The 15,285-nt window shown below is 36.7% G+C and overlaps 1 protein-coding gene across 3 annotated transcripts in view; it reads right to left on the bottom strand.

Moving 5' to 3' along the window:
- Positions 1 to 15,285, bottom strand: part of METTL4 (methyltransferase 4, N6-adenosine) — a 52,039-nt gene that overhangs the window by 12,670 nt on the left and 24,084 nt on the right. For all 3 annotated transcript variants that reach the window (XM_027068603.2, XM_015084268.3, XM_053206149.1), the window contains exon 5: positions 13,987 to 14,056. In XM_027068603.2, coding sequence (XP_026924404.2) covers positions 13,987 to 14,056 — 70 coding nt within the window. The remainder of the gene's footprint in view (positions 1 to 13,986; positions 14,057 to 15,285) is intronic.

Genomic DNA, 15,285 nt, shown 5'->3' with positions numbered 1-15,285 from the left:
CTACTATCTTATAATGCTAATTATTCCTCTCCTTTGTATTTCAACCTCACTAGTAGTTCCTTACCATCAGCCTCAATATTAAAGGAAGAAAAGAGGGGAAGGAGGTAGTGGAAGAGAAAAAAGACAAGAAATTCCCTCAATTCAGTCTTCTAATGTCTACATCTAACCTAAGGACTGGTATGCATTTAGTCTTTCTACTTTCTTCTATGTTATTCCTCAATGGACTATAATAGGCTTCTACTATTATACCTGTTCTAGAAAAAGTAAATGACATCCTAAAGGCCAAATGCAATCAATATTGGAATCCAACTCTCATACACAGCAACTGTATGATATAAGGAAGTGATCAATAAGTATTTTCTTAAACAAATAAGTAAAATAATTCAGATCTCCTGCACCCAAGTTTTCTGCCATCCAGACCAGTGCTCTTCAGTAGGCTAGCATTTCATATAATCAAAGTGATAATTTAAAAAAAAAAACTAAGGGGAGCCTGGTTGGCCCAGTCATTAAGCATCTGACTTTGGCTCAGATCATGATCTCACACACAGTTTGTGAGCTTGAGCCCCGCTTTGGGTGAGCCCCACTTCTCCCTCTCTCTCTCTCTCCCTCTCTGTCTCTCTCTCTCTCTCACTCTCCCTCTACCCCTCCTGGAATTCTTTCTCTCTGCCCCTTGCTCTTTCAAAAAAAAATTTTTTTAATTAATTTAAAAAATTAAAAGCTTGGGGCTCTTGGGTGGCTCAGTCAGTTGAGCATCCGACTTCGGCTCAGGTCATGGTCTCACAGTTCATGAGTTCAGGCCCCGCATCGGGCTCTGCGCTAACAAACAGCTCAGAGCCTGGAGCCTCCTTCGGATTCTGTGTGTGTGTGTGTCTCTCTCTCCCCATCCCCTGCTCATGCTCTGCTGCTATATCTCAAAAATAAATAAATGTTAAAAAAAAATTTTTTTTAATTAAAAACTAAGTTTGCCACAGTGTGAAAAACATCAAGTCAAAAATTTGAAGTCTGATGTTCCCAATAACTACAGATTCTTTGACTGTCTTAATTTTATTTAATTGGGTTTATTTGCCAGGGGTAGTGGAGAATGAAATATTCCATTTATTAGTGTTATTCTCCTAGAAGTTATTCAACAAATTCTAAAATATGCATCTTTATCACCAAGGTAGTATTCTAGGCAAAAAATGTTTGTTTAACCTGAATCTAATAATGAAAAAATAATCAGACAAATCCAAATGGTAGGAAATCTACAGAAAAGTGGCATGGGATCTTAAAAAAGAGTCAATAACCTGAAAAAAAAAAAAAAAAGCCAGGAGATGGTTGTGCAGTAAAGGAATAAAAAAAAATAAAGACCAAACATAACGTATGATCCTCGATTAGAGCTTAAATCTGAAAACCAAAAAGAAAAATATAGCCATAAATAATAGTTTGAGAAGAGATAAAAATATATATATATATTAGTATTTAATGTATATTTGATACTATTATATTTGACAATATTAAACTTTATTGGGAGTAATACTGGTATTATAGTTATGTAGGAGAATATACTTGTTTTTAGGAGACACATGCAAAAGAATTTGTGGGTGAAAGCATGATGTCTGCAACATCAGATAAAAAAGCAGACAGATGGAGAGAGAGAAAATACACACAAATGTGGTACAATATTAATAACTGATGAATCTAGAAGAAAGGTAATTTGACATTCATATACTATTCTTTCAAATTTTCTCAAAATTTGGAATTTTTTAAATCAAAAGTTAAGAGAAAGAAGCAATACAATAAACCTTACAAAAAGATCATAAAGACACACCTATAAGCTAAATGGGAGAAAAAAAACAAAAAAATGTCAAAATATGCTGTGTAAAACCATTACAAAATATTATAAAAGGAATAAGTCTATTTTTCTGATTTATAAAAGCTGCCCCCAAAAATGCAGGACTTGTTTACTTTTTTAAAGTTTACTTTTTTAAAGTTTTACTTTTCTAAAACTTCTAAAAAGGTTAAGAATAACCTAAAAAACTATCAATTTTCATTAAAGTAAAAAGCAAATGAAATTTAGACTGAATATTTTTTTTAAATGTTAACATTTATTTATTTTTGAATGAGACAGAGACAGAGTGCAAGCTGAGGAGGGGCAGAGAGAGAGGGAGACACAGAAACTGAAGCAGGCTCCAGATGTGGGACTAGACTCACAGACTGCGAGATCATGACCTGAGCCGAAGTCAGCCGCTTAACCAACTGTGCGACCCAGATGTCCCTAAACTGAATATTTTAAAAAGTAATTCTTAGAGCATCTGACTTCAGCTCAGGTCATGATCTCACAGTTTGTAGGGTCAGCCCCGTGTCGGGCTCTGTGCTGATAGCTCAGAGCCTAGAGCCTACTTTGGATTCTGTGTCTCCCTCTCTCTCTGCCCCTCTCCTGCTCGCACTCTGTCCCTCTCTGTCTCTCAAAAATGAACAAACATTAAAAAAAAAAAATTTTTAAAGTAATTCTTAGAGAAAACTGGAATACATTACCAAAGAATATCATAAAATTGGACTCTTTGATTCTTTTCAATTTAACACTTAACTCTAATAATGAGAAGCAATTGGGAACAGTCTTTTCAACAAATGATGCTGGGACAACTGGATATCCAAATGCAAAAGAATAAAATTGTGATTTTATCTGATTTCATACATAAAATTAAACTCAAAATGGGTCAAAGCCCTAAATATGAGAGCTGTAACTCTTAGAAAAAGAGGTGTACATCATTGTGACCGTGATTAAGGCAATGGTTTCTTTTTTTTTTTTTTTTTTTTTTTGAGAGAGAGAGCAGGCACAAGTGAGTGAGGGGCAGAGAAAGAAATAGAGAAGTGGGGCTCACCCAGAGCTCGTGTTTTACCCAAAGCAGGGCTCGTGCTCTCACCAAGCAGGGCACAAGCTCACCTGAAGCAGGGCTCGATGTGGGACTCAAACTTATGAACTATGAGTCAAATGCTTAACGACTGAGCCACCCAGGTGCCCTAAAGGCAATGGTTTCTTAAACACAATACCAAATGCACAAGCAACAAAGGTTAAGTTTGACTTCCACAAAATGTAAAACTTTGTGCTTTGAAAACAGTAGAAATTAAGTGAAAAGGCAACACGGCAAATAGGAGAAAATACTTACCAATCATACAAGGTAAGGGCCTAGAATCCAGCATATATAAAAAACTCTTAGAAATCAACAAAAGACAAATAACTTTAAAATGTGCAAAGGATCTGAACAGTCAATTCTCCAAAGAATATATACAGATGATCAATAAGGACATGAAAAGATGCTCAATATCATTAGTCATTAGAGAAATGCAAATCAAAACCACAAGACATCACTTTATGGCCATCAGGATGGCTATAATTTAAAACAAACATCAACAATAAAAACAGAAAATAAGGGTCACTAAGAATGTAGAGAAACTGGAACCCTCATACACTGCTGGTAGGAATGGAAAATGGAAAATGACACATACAATGTGAAAAATAGTTCAGGGGCGCCTGGGTGGCTCAGTCGGTTGAGTGCCTGACTTCGGCTCAGGTGATGATCTCACGGCTCATGAGTTCGAGCCCTGCGTTGGGCTCTGTGCTGACAACTCAGAGCTGGAGCCTGCTTCTGATTCTGTGTCTCCCTCTCTCTCTGCCCCTAACCCACTCACATTCTGTCTCTGTCTCTCTCAAAAATCAATAAACATTAAAAAAAGAAAAGAAAAGAAAAATAGTTCAGTGGTTCCTCACGAGCTAAAGGTAGAATCACCATATGATGCAGCAACTCTATTCCTAGGTAAATACCCAAGATAATTGAAAACATGTTGCCTGGAATTAGTCAACTACAATACCTGAAGGAACAGGCCTTAAGACTGCCTCTCTTCTACAACTAACTAGTTTGGGCAGTTTCTAAAACCACTCTGAAGTTCAATAATTTGTCAAAATGACTCATAGAACTTACTGAAAGCTATTATAATCATGATTACAATTTGTTATAGAAAACGATTTACTACAGTTTTTCATGTAAAGGTTATTATGCTTTATTACAGATTAAAATCAGGCAAAGGAAGAAATTCAGAGCAGAGCGGGGTTGGGGGAGTGGGGGGGGCGCTTCCAAACACAAAGCCTCCAATGGTCCTTTCCCATGAAGTCAGAATGCATTACCCTCCTGGCATCAATGTGTGATAATGCACACAGAGTATTAATAACCAGGGAAGTTCACCCCAGCTTCAGTGTCCAGAGTTTTAACTGGAGATGCATTACATACGCATGACAGAGTGACTAACTGCCCAGGTGGTTGAACTCAGTCTCCAGGTCAACTAATACCATTGGGACTCAAAGCTCCTACCTTAAATGACACCAGACTGTCTCTAGTGTAGACAGTCCCTACCCTAAAACTGTTTATGTAACCAGTCTCCCAACTTCCCCACCCCCCAACTCAAGCACACTAAAATAAAAATAATCCTATCAGGTATAATATAGATTACCTCCCAGAAGCTGAAGACAAAGGTCAAACTTCTGTTTGGGCAAGGCCAAATTCTTTAATACACGTGTTCATGGAAAAGCTTATATACAAATGCTTATAGCACCATTACAGCCAAAAGCTGGAAATCATGCAAACATCACCAACTGCTGAACCTATAATATACTAAGGTGTGTGTGTGTGTGTGTGTGTGTGTGTGTGTGTATATATATATATATATATATATATATACACACATATACATATATCTACCTCAATATATATGGATATATATGGATGTATAGATATATCCATTCAATGGAATATTGTGCAGCCATTAAAAAGAATGAAATACTGATATATGCTAAAACATGGATGAAACATGAAAACAAATATCAAATGAAGCAAGCCAGACACAAAGGCCACATGTTATATGATTTCATTTACATGTAATGTCCCAAAAGGTAGGTTCATAGAGACAGAAGGAAGATTAATGGCTGCCAGTATATGGGCAAAAAGGGGAACTGAGAAGAACAAGGATTCTTTTGGGAGTGATGGAAATATTCCAGAATAATATAAGGTAATAGTTGGACAACACTGTAAATGAATTAAACCACTAAACTGTACACTTTAAAGTGGAGAAAATGGTTAATTTTATCTCAGTTTTTAAAAACTTATATTAGCACCCTTCTCTCAAAGAGCACACAATCTAATGTTTATAATATAATAACAAAAGAAAAAAGAGATCACTCACCCTTGTAACTAAAATACAGAACAGACTGAAAGCATTAAAATTTGCTAAGAGGGTCCAACATGGCAACATAAGACTCTGAACTCACCTCCTCCCACATGCTAAATCTAGGCCTATATAGAGACAATTCCTCTGGAAGAAGACAGGGCTGATTACACAGCTTATACACAACAAATGGTAAAGGGACCAATAGGAAAAAGTAGGAGAAATATGGATAAAACAGGAACCCCACTCCTGACTAGGTGACCTAGAGGAGAGAAGGGTATTGATGAGAGGCCAGCACACTGACTCACCTGCTCTCAGGCATAGCAGTTTAAAAGGCAAATAGACTGTAAATGAAGGAAATACATTTACTCACAACCACTGGAACTCTCACTGGGGTTAAGAGGCATTTTTACATTCTACATCCACCTTCATACCATAAATAAGACCAGGGTCCAGGTACTCTACCAACTTGCTAGGGCCACCCCAGCACACTCTAGACCTCTGGCCCACACCAGCTCCAGCTATCCCTCAAAGACAGCCCCCACACAGTACACAGGTCCCTAGCCATGTCAGCCCTAGCTCCAGCCATCCTGCCAAGTCAGCCCTGACATAACACCCTCCAGAACCCAATGGGCCTATGCCAAATCCAGCCATTCCACAAAGGCAGCCCAGCATAGCACATCCACATAGGACATACCCAGCCTACACCCACTCCAGCCCCACCATTTCCACAGAGGTAGCCACAGCACATGTCCCAGGACCTCCAAGCCATGCCCACTCCAGCTCTAGCCAGCCTGCCAAAGTCATCAGGCACACTGCCTACACAGCAGGCAGTCCTACACAAGGCCACTCCTTCAATACCAAGAAAGTTAGCTCTTTTAGCTAATTCATACAAACACACACAGAAAGTCAAACAAAATGAGACAGAGAAATACATTCCAAACACCAGAAAAAAAGAAAAACCTAAAGAAAAGAAGATAAGTAATTTACCTGATAAAGAGTTCAAAGTAATGGTCATAAAGATGCTCACCAAATACAGGAGAAAAATGGAAGAACACAGTGGGAACTTCAACAAAGAGAAAGAAAATATTAAAAAAGAACCAATCAGAGCTGAGGAATAACTGAAATGAAAAATACACTAAAAAGAACCAAAAGCAAATTACATAAGAGAGAAAGATGAATCAGCAATCTGGAAGAGAGAACAGTTGAAATTATACAGTGAGAACAACAAAGAAGATTTTTTTAAGGAGGATAGTTTTAAGGGCCCTCTGGAACAACAAGCATAAAACATTCTCATTATATGGGTCCCAGAAGGAAAAGAGAGAGGAAAACTGCCAGAAAATTTGAAGAAATAATGCCTGAAAACTTTCCTAACTTGGGAAAGGAAATACATACCAAATGCAGAAAGCATAAAGAGCCCCTAATAAAATGGGCCCAAAGAGCTCCAACAAGACATATTATAAATAATAAAATAGCAAAAGTTAATGAGAGAATGTTGAAAGCAGCAATAAAAAAACCAATAGTAATAAATGAGGAAAACTACATAAGATGATCAGCTCATTTTTACTTTAGAGAGCGAAAGAGAGAGAGAGCACACACACAAGCTGGGGAGAGGGACTGAGAGAAAGAGAGAATCTCGAGCAGGCTCCATGCTCTGTACAGAGCCTGATGCAGGGCTAGATCCCATGGCCCTGGGATCACGACCTGAGCAAAAATCAAGAATCAGACACTACACTAAACCAAATGAACCACCCAGGCACCCTGATCAGCTCATTTTTCAAGCTTTGCAAGCCAGAGGGAGTACCAGGATATATTTAAAGTGCTGAAAAGGTAAAACTTACAACCAAAAATACCCAGCAAGGCTGTCATTCAGAATTGAAAGAGAGATAAAGGGTTTCCCAGACAAGCAAAAACTAAAGGAATTCATCCTAAACCAGCCTTACAAGAAATGTTAAAAGATCTTCTTCAAGCAGAAAATAAAGTACCATGACTAAAAATAGGGAAATATATGAAAGAAAAAAATCTCACTCATAAAGGCAAAAACTATAGTAAAGGCAGCAGTAGATGAACCAATTAAAAAGCTAGTATTAGGATAAAGACAAAAAAAGTAAACTTGGGCACCTGGGTGGCTCAGTCGATTAAGCATCCGATTAAGCATCTGATTTTGGCTCAGGTCATGATCTCACAGTTCGTGAGTTTGAGCCCTGCATAGGGCTCTCTGCTGTCAGTGCAAACCCTGCTTCAGATCGTCTTTCTCCCTCTCTCTCTGCCCCTCCCCAACTTGCACATGCGCATGTATGCACACATACTCTCCTTCTCTCAAAAATAAACATTTTTTAAAAACTTAAACTCAACTATAGCTACAATAAGTAGTTAAGGGATACAAAATTTAAAAAGATGTAAAATATGATGTCAAAAACAGAAACAACAGATATACAAAACATAAAGACAAAAGAACCCAAACACAACTCTAAAGAAAACCATAAAATCACAAGGGAAGAGACCAAAGGAAGGACAAAGAAACACAGAAGAACTACAAAAACAACCAAAAAACAATTAAGATGTCAGTAAGTACATACCAATCAATAATTACTTTAAATAAAATGGACTAAAATGTTCCAGTCAAAAGACACAGGGAAGCTTAATGGCTAAAAAAAATAAGATCCATCTATATGCTGCCTGGAAGAAACTCACTTCACATCTAAAGTCACATATAGACTAAAAACATAAAGTGATGGAAAAAGGTACTCCATGCAAATAAAAACAAAATGAAGGCTGAAGTACCAATACGCATATCAGACAAAATAAACTTTACAACAAAAGATAAAGAAGAGCATTACATAATGACAAAGGAGCCAATCCAAGAAAATGATACAACAGTTACAAATATTTATGAGCCCAACATAGTAGCATCTAAATACTTAAAGCAAGTATTAAAAGACCTAAAGGGGGGCGCCTGGGTGGCACAGTCGGTTAAGCGTCCGACTTCAGCCAGGTCACGATCTCGCGGTCCGTGAGTTCGAGCCCCGCGTCGGGCTCTGGGCTGATGGCTCCGAGCCTGGAGCCTGTTTCCGATTCTGTGTCTCCCTCTCTCTCTGCCCCTCCCCCGTTCATGCTCTGTCTCTCTCTGTCCCAAAAATAAATAAAAACGTTGAAAAAAAATTAAAAAAAAAAAAGACCTAAAGGAAGAAATTGACGTTAATACAATAATAATAGGGGACTTCAATACCCCACTTACATCAATGGATACATCATCCAGATAGAAAATCAATAAGGAAATATTGCCCTTAAACAACACACTACACCAGATGGATGTAATAAATATATACAGCACAATTCACCCCAAAACTGCAGAATGCACATTTTTTTTTTAATGGCACATGGAACATTCTTTAGGACAGGTCATATGGTAGGCCACAAAACAAGTCTCAATAAGTTTAAAAAGACATGGAGCATCTTTTCCAACCATAATAGTATGAAACTAGAAATCATTTATAAGACGAAAACTAAAAAAAACCCATAAACATGTGGAGACTAAAAACTGTTACTGAACAACCAATGAGTAAACAAAGAAATCAAAGAGGAAATCAAAAAATACTTTGAGACAAATGAATATAGAAACACACAGGGTGCCTGGGTGGCTTAGTTAAGTGTCCAACTCTTGATTTCAGCTCAGGTCATGATCTCAGGGTCATGGAATTGAGCCCGTCTGCTTAAGATTCTCTTTCTCTCCCTCTGCCCCCCCCCCCCACTTGCATTCTCTCTCCAAAATTAAAAAAAGAAATAGAAAAGAAAAGAAAAGAAGGGAAGGGAAGGGAAGGGAAGGGAAGGGAAGGGAAGGGAAGGGAAGGGAAGGGAAGGGAAGGGAAGGGAAGGGAAAGGAAAGGAAAGGAAAGGAAAGGAAAGGAAAGGAAAGGAAAGGAAAGGAAAGGAAAGGAAAGGAAAGGAAAGGAAAAGAAAATGGAAACACTTTTCCGTCTTTTTGCAACTTTCCAAAATTGCAGCAAAAGCAGTTCTAAGAGAGACGTTCATAGTGATACAAACCTACCTAAGGAAACAAGAAAAATCCCTGAGGTTTGGCTGTAGGGTACTTGGGTGTTTGGGAAAGAAGAATTTTTAAGTTTACAGGTCTAATAATTAGGAAACCAAATTACTATACTTATTGATAACTGAGAATTCTGTAATTTGGAGTAAACATGTACTAAAATGAAAAGGAGCTTTCAGTTGAGGCTAGGGAGAATAAAGTGTTTTCCCAAAAGAACACTGTGACAGCTGTGTGTCAGACCTCTTGAAGCTGGCATGTGGGGGCATAAATGAGGGTTCTTGCTTTCCAGAAAGGAAGGGAAGTTGTGGATAGTCTGTATGGTTGGCCTGCTGGGTAGTGACACTCAGGGTGGTCCCAGGCCACGAGCAACAGCTGACATGAGATGTAGAAAGAAGGGGCAATAAAGCAGCTTGTAGCAGAAAAAAGAAAAAGAAGAAAGAAGAAAAATCCCAAATAAACAATATAACCTAAACTAGAAAAATAAGAACAAAGCCTAAAGTTAGTAGAAAAAAGGAAATAACAATGTTTAGAGTGGAAATTAAAAAAAAAAAAAAAAAGATTATAGTGGCATAACTGAAATAGAAACTAAAAAAGAAGAAGAACAAGAACAAGAACAAGAAGAAGAAGAAGAAGAGGAGCAGGAGGAGGAGGAGGAGGAGGAGGAAGAAATCAATGAAACTAAAATCTGGTTCTTTAAAAAGTTAAAATTGAAAAACCCTAGTCAGACTCATCAAGAAAAAAGAAAGGGCTCACATGAATAAAATCAAAAATGAAAGAGAAGTTACAACTGAAACCACAGAAATACGTAGGAGACTATGTATCACAGAAGAGTACTAAAAAGAATTATGTGCCAACAAAATGGAAAACACTGAAGAAATGCATAAGTTCCTGGAAACACACAACCTTACAAGACTGAATCACAGAGAAATAGAACATCTGAATATACCAATTACAAGTAATGAAATTGGATCAGTAATTTAAAAATTCCCAGAAAACAAAAGTCCAAGACCAGATTGCTTCATATATGATATCTACTAAACATTTAAAGAGGAATTAGTAACTATTCTTCTCAAATTATTCCAAAAAATTGAAGAGGAAGAAATTCTTCTAAACTCATTTTACAAGGCCAGCAGAACCCCAATACCAGAATCAGACAAAGATACCACTAAAAAAGAAAATTACAGGCCAATATCCCCAATAAACACAGATGCAAAAATCCTCTTCGAAATATTAGTAAATCAAAATCAACATGTTAAAAGGAACATACACAATGACCCAGTGGAATTTACCAATATAATGTACCACAATATAATGGTACAATATACCAATACAATATAATGTACCACATTAACAAAATTAAAGATAAAATATGATCACCTCAATAGATGCAAAAAAAGCATTGACATATACAACATCCATTTATGATAAAAACCCTAAAAAAGTGGATACAGAAAGAACACACCAAGTATAATAAAGGCCATATGTGATAAACCCTCAGCTAAAATCATACTGAGTGGTGAAGAGCTGAAAGCATTTCCTCCAAGATTAGGAGCAAGACAAGGATACCCATTCTCACCACTTATTCAGCATAGTACTGGAAATCCTAGCCACATCAATTAGGTAAGAAAAAAAAAAAATTAAAGGCATCCAAATTGAAAAAGAATAAGTAGAACTATCACTACTTGCAGATGACATAATAATCATCTATAGAAAACCATAAGGCTCCACTGAAAAACTATTAAAACTAAAAAAATAATTCAGGAAAATCTCACAATACCAAATGAACATACAGAAATCTAACCCATTTCATTTATATACACTAATAATGAGCTATCAGAAAGAGAAGTTAAGAAAACAATCCCATTTACAATTGCACCAAAAAGAATAAAATACCTAGGAAAAAATTTAACCAAAGAAGTGAAAGACCTGTACTCTTGAAAAGTGTAAGACATAGATGGAAAAAACTGAAGACAAGACAAATAAATGGAAATATACACTGTGCTCATGGACTCGAAGAATTAGTATCGTGAGAATGTCCACACTACACAAAGCAATCTACAGATTTAACGCAACCCCTATCAAAATACCAATGGCATTTTTCACAACTAGAACAAAGAATCCTAAAATTTGTATGGAACTACAAAAGCCCTAAATAGCAAAAGTGGTCTTAAGAACAAAGCAGGAAGATCGTGCTGATTTCAAAGTATATTAAATGTACGATAATGGTACAAAGAAACACACATACATCAACAAAACAGAATAGAGAGCCCAAAAATGAGCCCATACATGTACAATCACCATTTAGCAACTACCTTAAAAATAAGTGATTTGGGCAAGACTCATCAATGGATGCTGTATTACTTTTTTATTGCTACTTTCAAAAATGTCAATTGCCAGGATGCCTGGATAGCTCACTTGGGTTAAGCATCAAACTTCAGCTCAGGTCATGGTCTCACGGTTCATGAGCTCCAGTCTCAAATCAGGCTCTGTGCTGACAGCTCAGAGCCTGGAGCCTGCTTCAGATTCTGTGTCTCCCTCTCTTTCTGTCTCTCCCCTGCTCATGCTCTGTCTCTCTCTCAAAAATAAACATAAAAAATAAAAAAATTTTTTAAATGTCAATTTCCTGAAACACCTGAGAAAAGTTCCTGAGAAAAGACTCAGGAACTTCCAAATTAAAGGATACTAAAGAGACATGACAACTGAATATAAGGCATGATCTAGGATTTTATTTTGCCAAAAATTTCCGGGATAACTGATAACCTGAATAAGGTCTATATATGAGATACTAGTGCTATATCAATAACAGTACTATATCAATGTTAATTACCTATTTTGACAATTGCATTATGATTACATGTGAGAATTTCTTTGTTTTTAGGAAATATAGAATGAAATATTTCAGAGTAACTTTTTCTCTTAAATAATTTATTTTCAAATGGCTTAGAAAAAATTATGTATAGATATCTACATACAAACACACACATAGAGGATACAAGAATACTCTGTATGATTCTTGCAACTTTAAGAGAAAAATATCCCAGCTCATAAACAAAAAACGACAAGAAAACTGGAGATAATTGTGGAGATAAAGAAATTTCACATGAAGTTGAAGTCAAGGTAATAGGAAGTGTTCAAGTCTAGACCTGAACATTCAGAGGAAATATAACTGAAGATATTCACTAGTATAAGAGAGGAAAACTTAAAGTTTTAAAAAAAAACTATTAAAAGGAAATGTCCTCGAGGCACCTGGGTGGCTCAGTCCATTAAGCAGACTCTTCAGTTTGGCTCAGGTGGTGCCTTACAGTTTGTGAGATGGAGCTCTGCACTGGGCTCTGTGCTGACAGCATGGAGCCTGCTCGGGATTCTCTCTCTTTGTCTTTCTCTCTCTCTGCTCCTCCCCCCGCTCAAAATAAATAAAAAAAAAGAAAAAGGAGAGGCGCTTGGCTGGCTCAGTCGGTTACACGTTCAACTTCGGCTCAGGTCATGATCTCGTGGTGAGTTCAAGCCCTTCATGGGGACCTGTGCTGACCACTCAGAGCTTGGAGCCTGCTTCAGATTCTGTCTCCCTCTCTCTCTGCCCCTCCCCCCATCTCTGCCCCTCCCCCTCCCTCTCTCAAAAATAAACATAAAAAAAAAAAAGGAAATGTCCTCTTAGTAATTAAACTGATTACTCTAAGAGATGACATACAAAAAAGCTGACAAAGTAAAAAAGTTAAAGATAGGGTAGACAAATTCATTCATAGCAGCTACTGAGGAAAACTATACAAGCATACCTCAGAGATACTGCAGGTTCAGTTCCAGACCACCACAACAAAGCTAATATCACTTTAAAAAAGTGAGTCAAATTAATTTTGGGTTATGCTTATACTACACTCATCAACTAAGTATGCAACAGCAGTATTTCTTAAAAAACAACATACATATTTCATTGCTAAAAAATGTAACCATCATCTGAGTTTTCAGTGAGTTAATCACTGATCACAGATCACCATAACAAATATAATGAAGAAGTCTGAGATATGGCAAAATGTGACAGAGAGACACAAAATGAGCAAATACTATTGGAAAAATGATGCCAAAGACTTGCTGAATGCAGGGTTGCCAAAAACCTTCAATTAAAAAAAAAAAAAAGGCAATAACTGCAAAGCACAACAAAGTGAAGCACAATAAAACAAGGTATGCCCATATTTTGGTACATATTTCCAAAGTTAAAAATTTGATATCAAAGAAGGCAAAAATGTTGCCATGTGGTGTTATAGAAGAAATGTCCCTGAACTGGTTCAGTCAGTAACCTCAGTCATTAATAAGTATATCACTTGTGACACTTTTATTTTACCTATACATAGTTCTAATCCAAGAGAATTACCTATTTAGGGAAATTAAAAATTTAAGTGAAAAGGGGCACTTGGGTGGCTCAGTTGGTTAAGCATCTGACTCTTGATTTTGGCTCAAGCCCTGAGTTGAGCCACCACACTGGGCCTGGAGCCTACGTAAGATTCTCTCTCTCCCTCTCCCTCTCCCTCTGTCCCTCCCAGGCTCACGTGTGCCCTCTAAATAAATACATACAAACATATGTACATAGACACATAAATATTTTTAAAAATAAACAAAATTTAAATGAAAATATTTTAGTAGTTTCAGACAAACTTTATCTCAAAATAATGCTTTTGGCATATGTAACTAGAATTTACAAAGGACAATATCTTTTAGAAACCACATCTAATAAGTAATTTATTTATTCTTACCTGTTACTCCTTTTAACTGATTTGTTCTGCCATGGTGGATCTATCACAATTACATCATATGTTTTCCTACCTGAAAACAAACACACAATGTATTTCAGAAAATACCTTCCATAGATGATCACTTTAAAAACTAAAGTGCAATGGGGTGCCTGGGTGGCTCAGTCAGTTAAGTGTCTGACTTCAGCTCAGGTCATGATCTCACATTCTGTGAGTTCGAGCCACCCCGCGTCAGGCTCTGTGCTGACAGTTTGGAGCCTGGAACGTGCTTCAGATCCTGTGTCTCCCTCTCTCTCTGCCCCTCCCCCACTCACACTCTGTGTGTGTCTCTCTCAAAAATAAACATTCAAAAATAAATAAATAAATATTAAAAGTGCATTTACTACAGATACAAATATAATGGAATGCAACAAAAGGATTTGTAGCATTTATTCAAATAGAATAACATAGAAAAATTAAATTTCCCTTATAATTTAGTACAACTAGAATTTTAACATAATTTCACCTATTGCTATTTATTCAAAGACTACCTGAAAATAACTACAGCTCACTTAGCTAGATACCAATCATCTGTAAATGCCCTATAAATCTTTGTAGCCATGTTAATATGGTCCTTTCAAATGTAGGAGGGGTTAGTTTTTTGGGGTTTTTTGGGTTTCTTGCTTTACTTTTTTTAAACTTTCTTTTGAAATAATTTATCTTAAACCTGATATGCCCACCATAATATAACTTCCCCAATTGTCTATAATTGCCTTTTTCTGGCCCAGGATCCAAACCAGGATCATACATTGCATCTAGTTGCCATGTGTCCTCAATCTCTTCCACTCTGGAAAAGTTCGTCTTTTTTTGTCATTTATTACCGACACTTTGAAGGCTACTGGCCAGTTATCTTATAGAATGTCTCCTAATTTGGGTTTGGTACTTCCTCATGATTAAATTTAGTTATTAATTTTTGGCAAGAGTATTACCAAAGTAATCAGGAAATAAGAGATGTCAAAATGTCTCATTATTGGTGATACTAACTCTAATCACTTGGTTAAAGTGCTGTCTACCAAGTTTCTCCAGTTTTCCCTTTGTAATTAATAAATATCATGTAAGGAGATATTTTCAAACCATGCAAATATCCCATGTCTCATCTTTTCACCTACCACTTTGACATCCAATTACTATGATGTTTGCCAGATAGAAACTTTCTAGTTCTATCAGTCTACCCACATTTATTAATTGGAATTTTACTGTAAGGAAGAGCTGTCCTTTTATAAACATAGCTTTTATAAACATAGCTATATTTTGGTAAATCTA

The sequence above is a fragment of the Acinonyx jubatus genome, chromosome D3, assembly GCF_027475565.1.
Source record: "Acinonyx jubatus isolate Ajub_Pintada_27869175 chromosome D3, VMU_Ajub_asm_v1.0, whole genome shotgun sequence".
NCBI classification, from domain to species: Eukaryota; Metazoa; Chordata; class Mammalia; order Carnivora; family Felidae; genus Acinonyx; species Acinonyx jubatus.
This window is presented reverse-complemented; position numbering and strand designations above follow the sequence as displayed.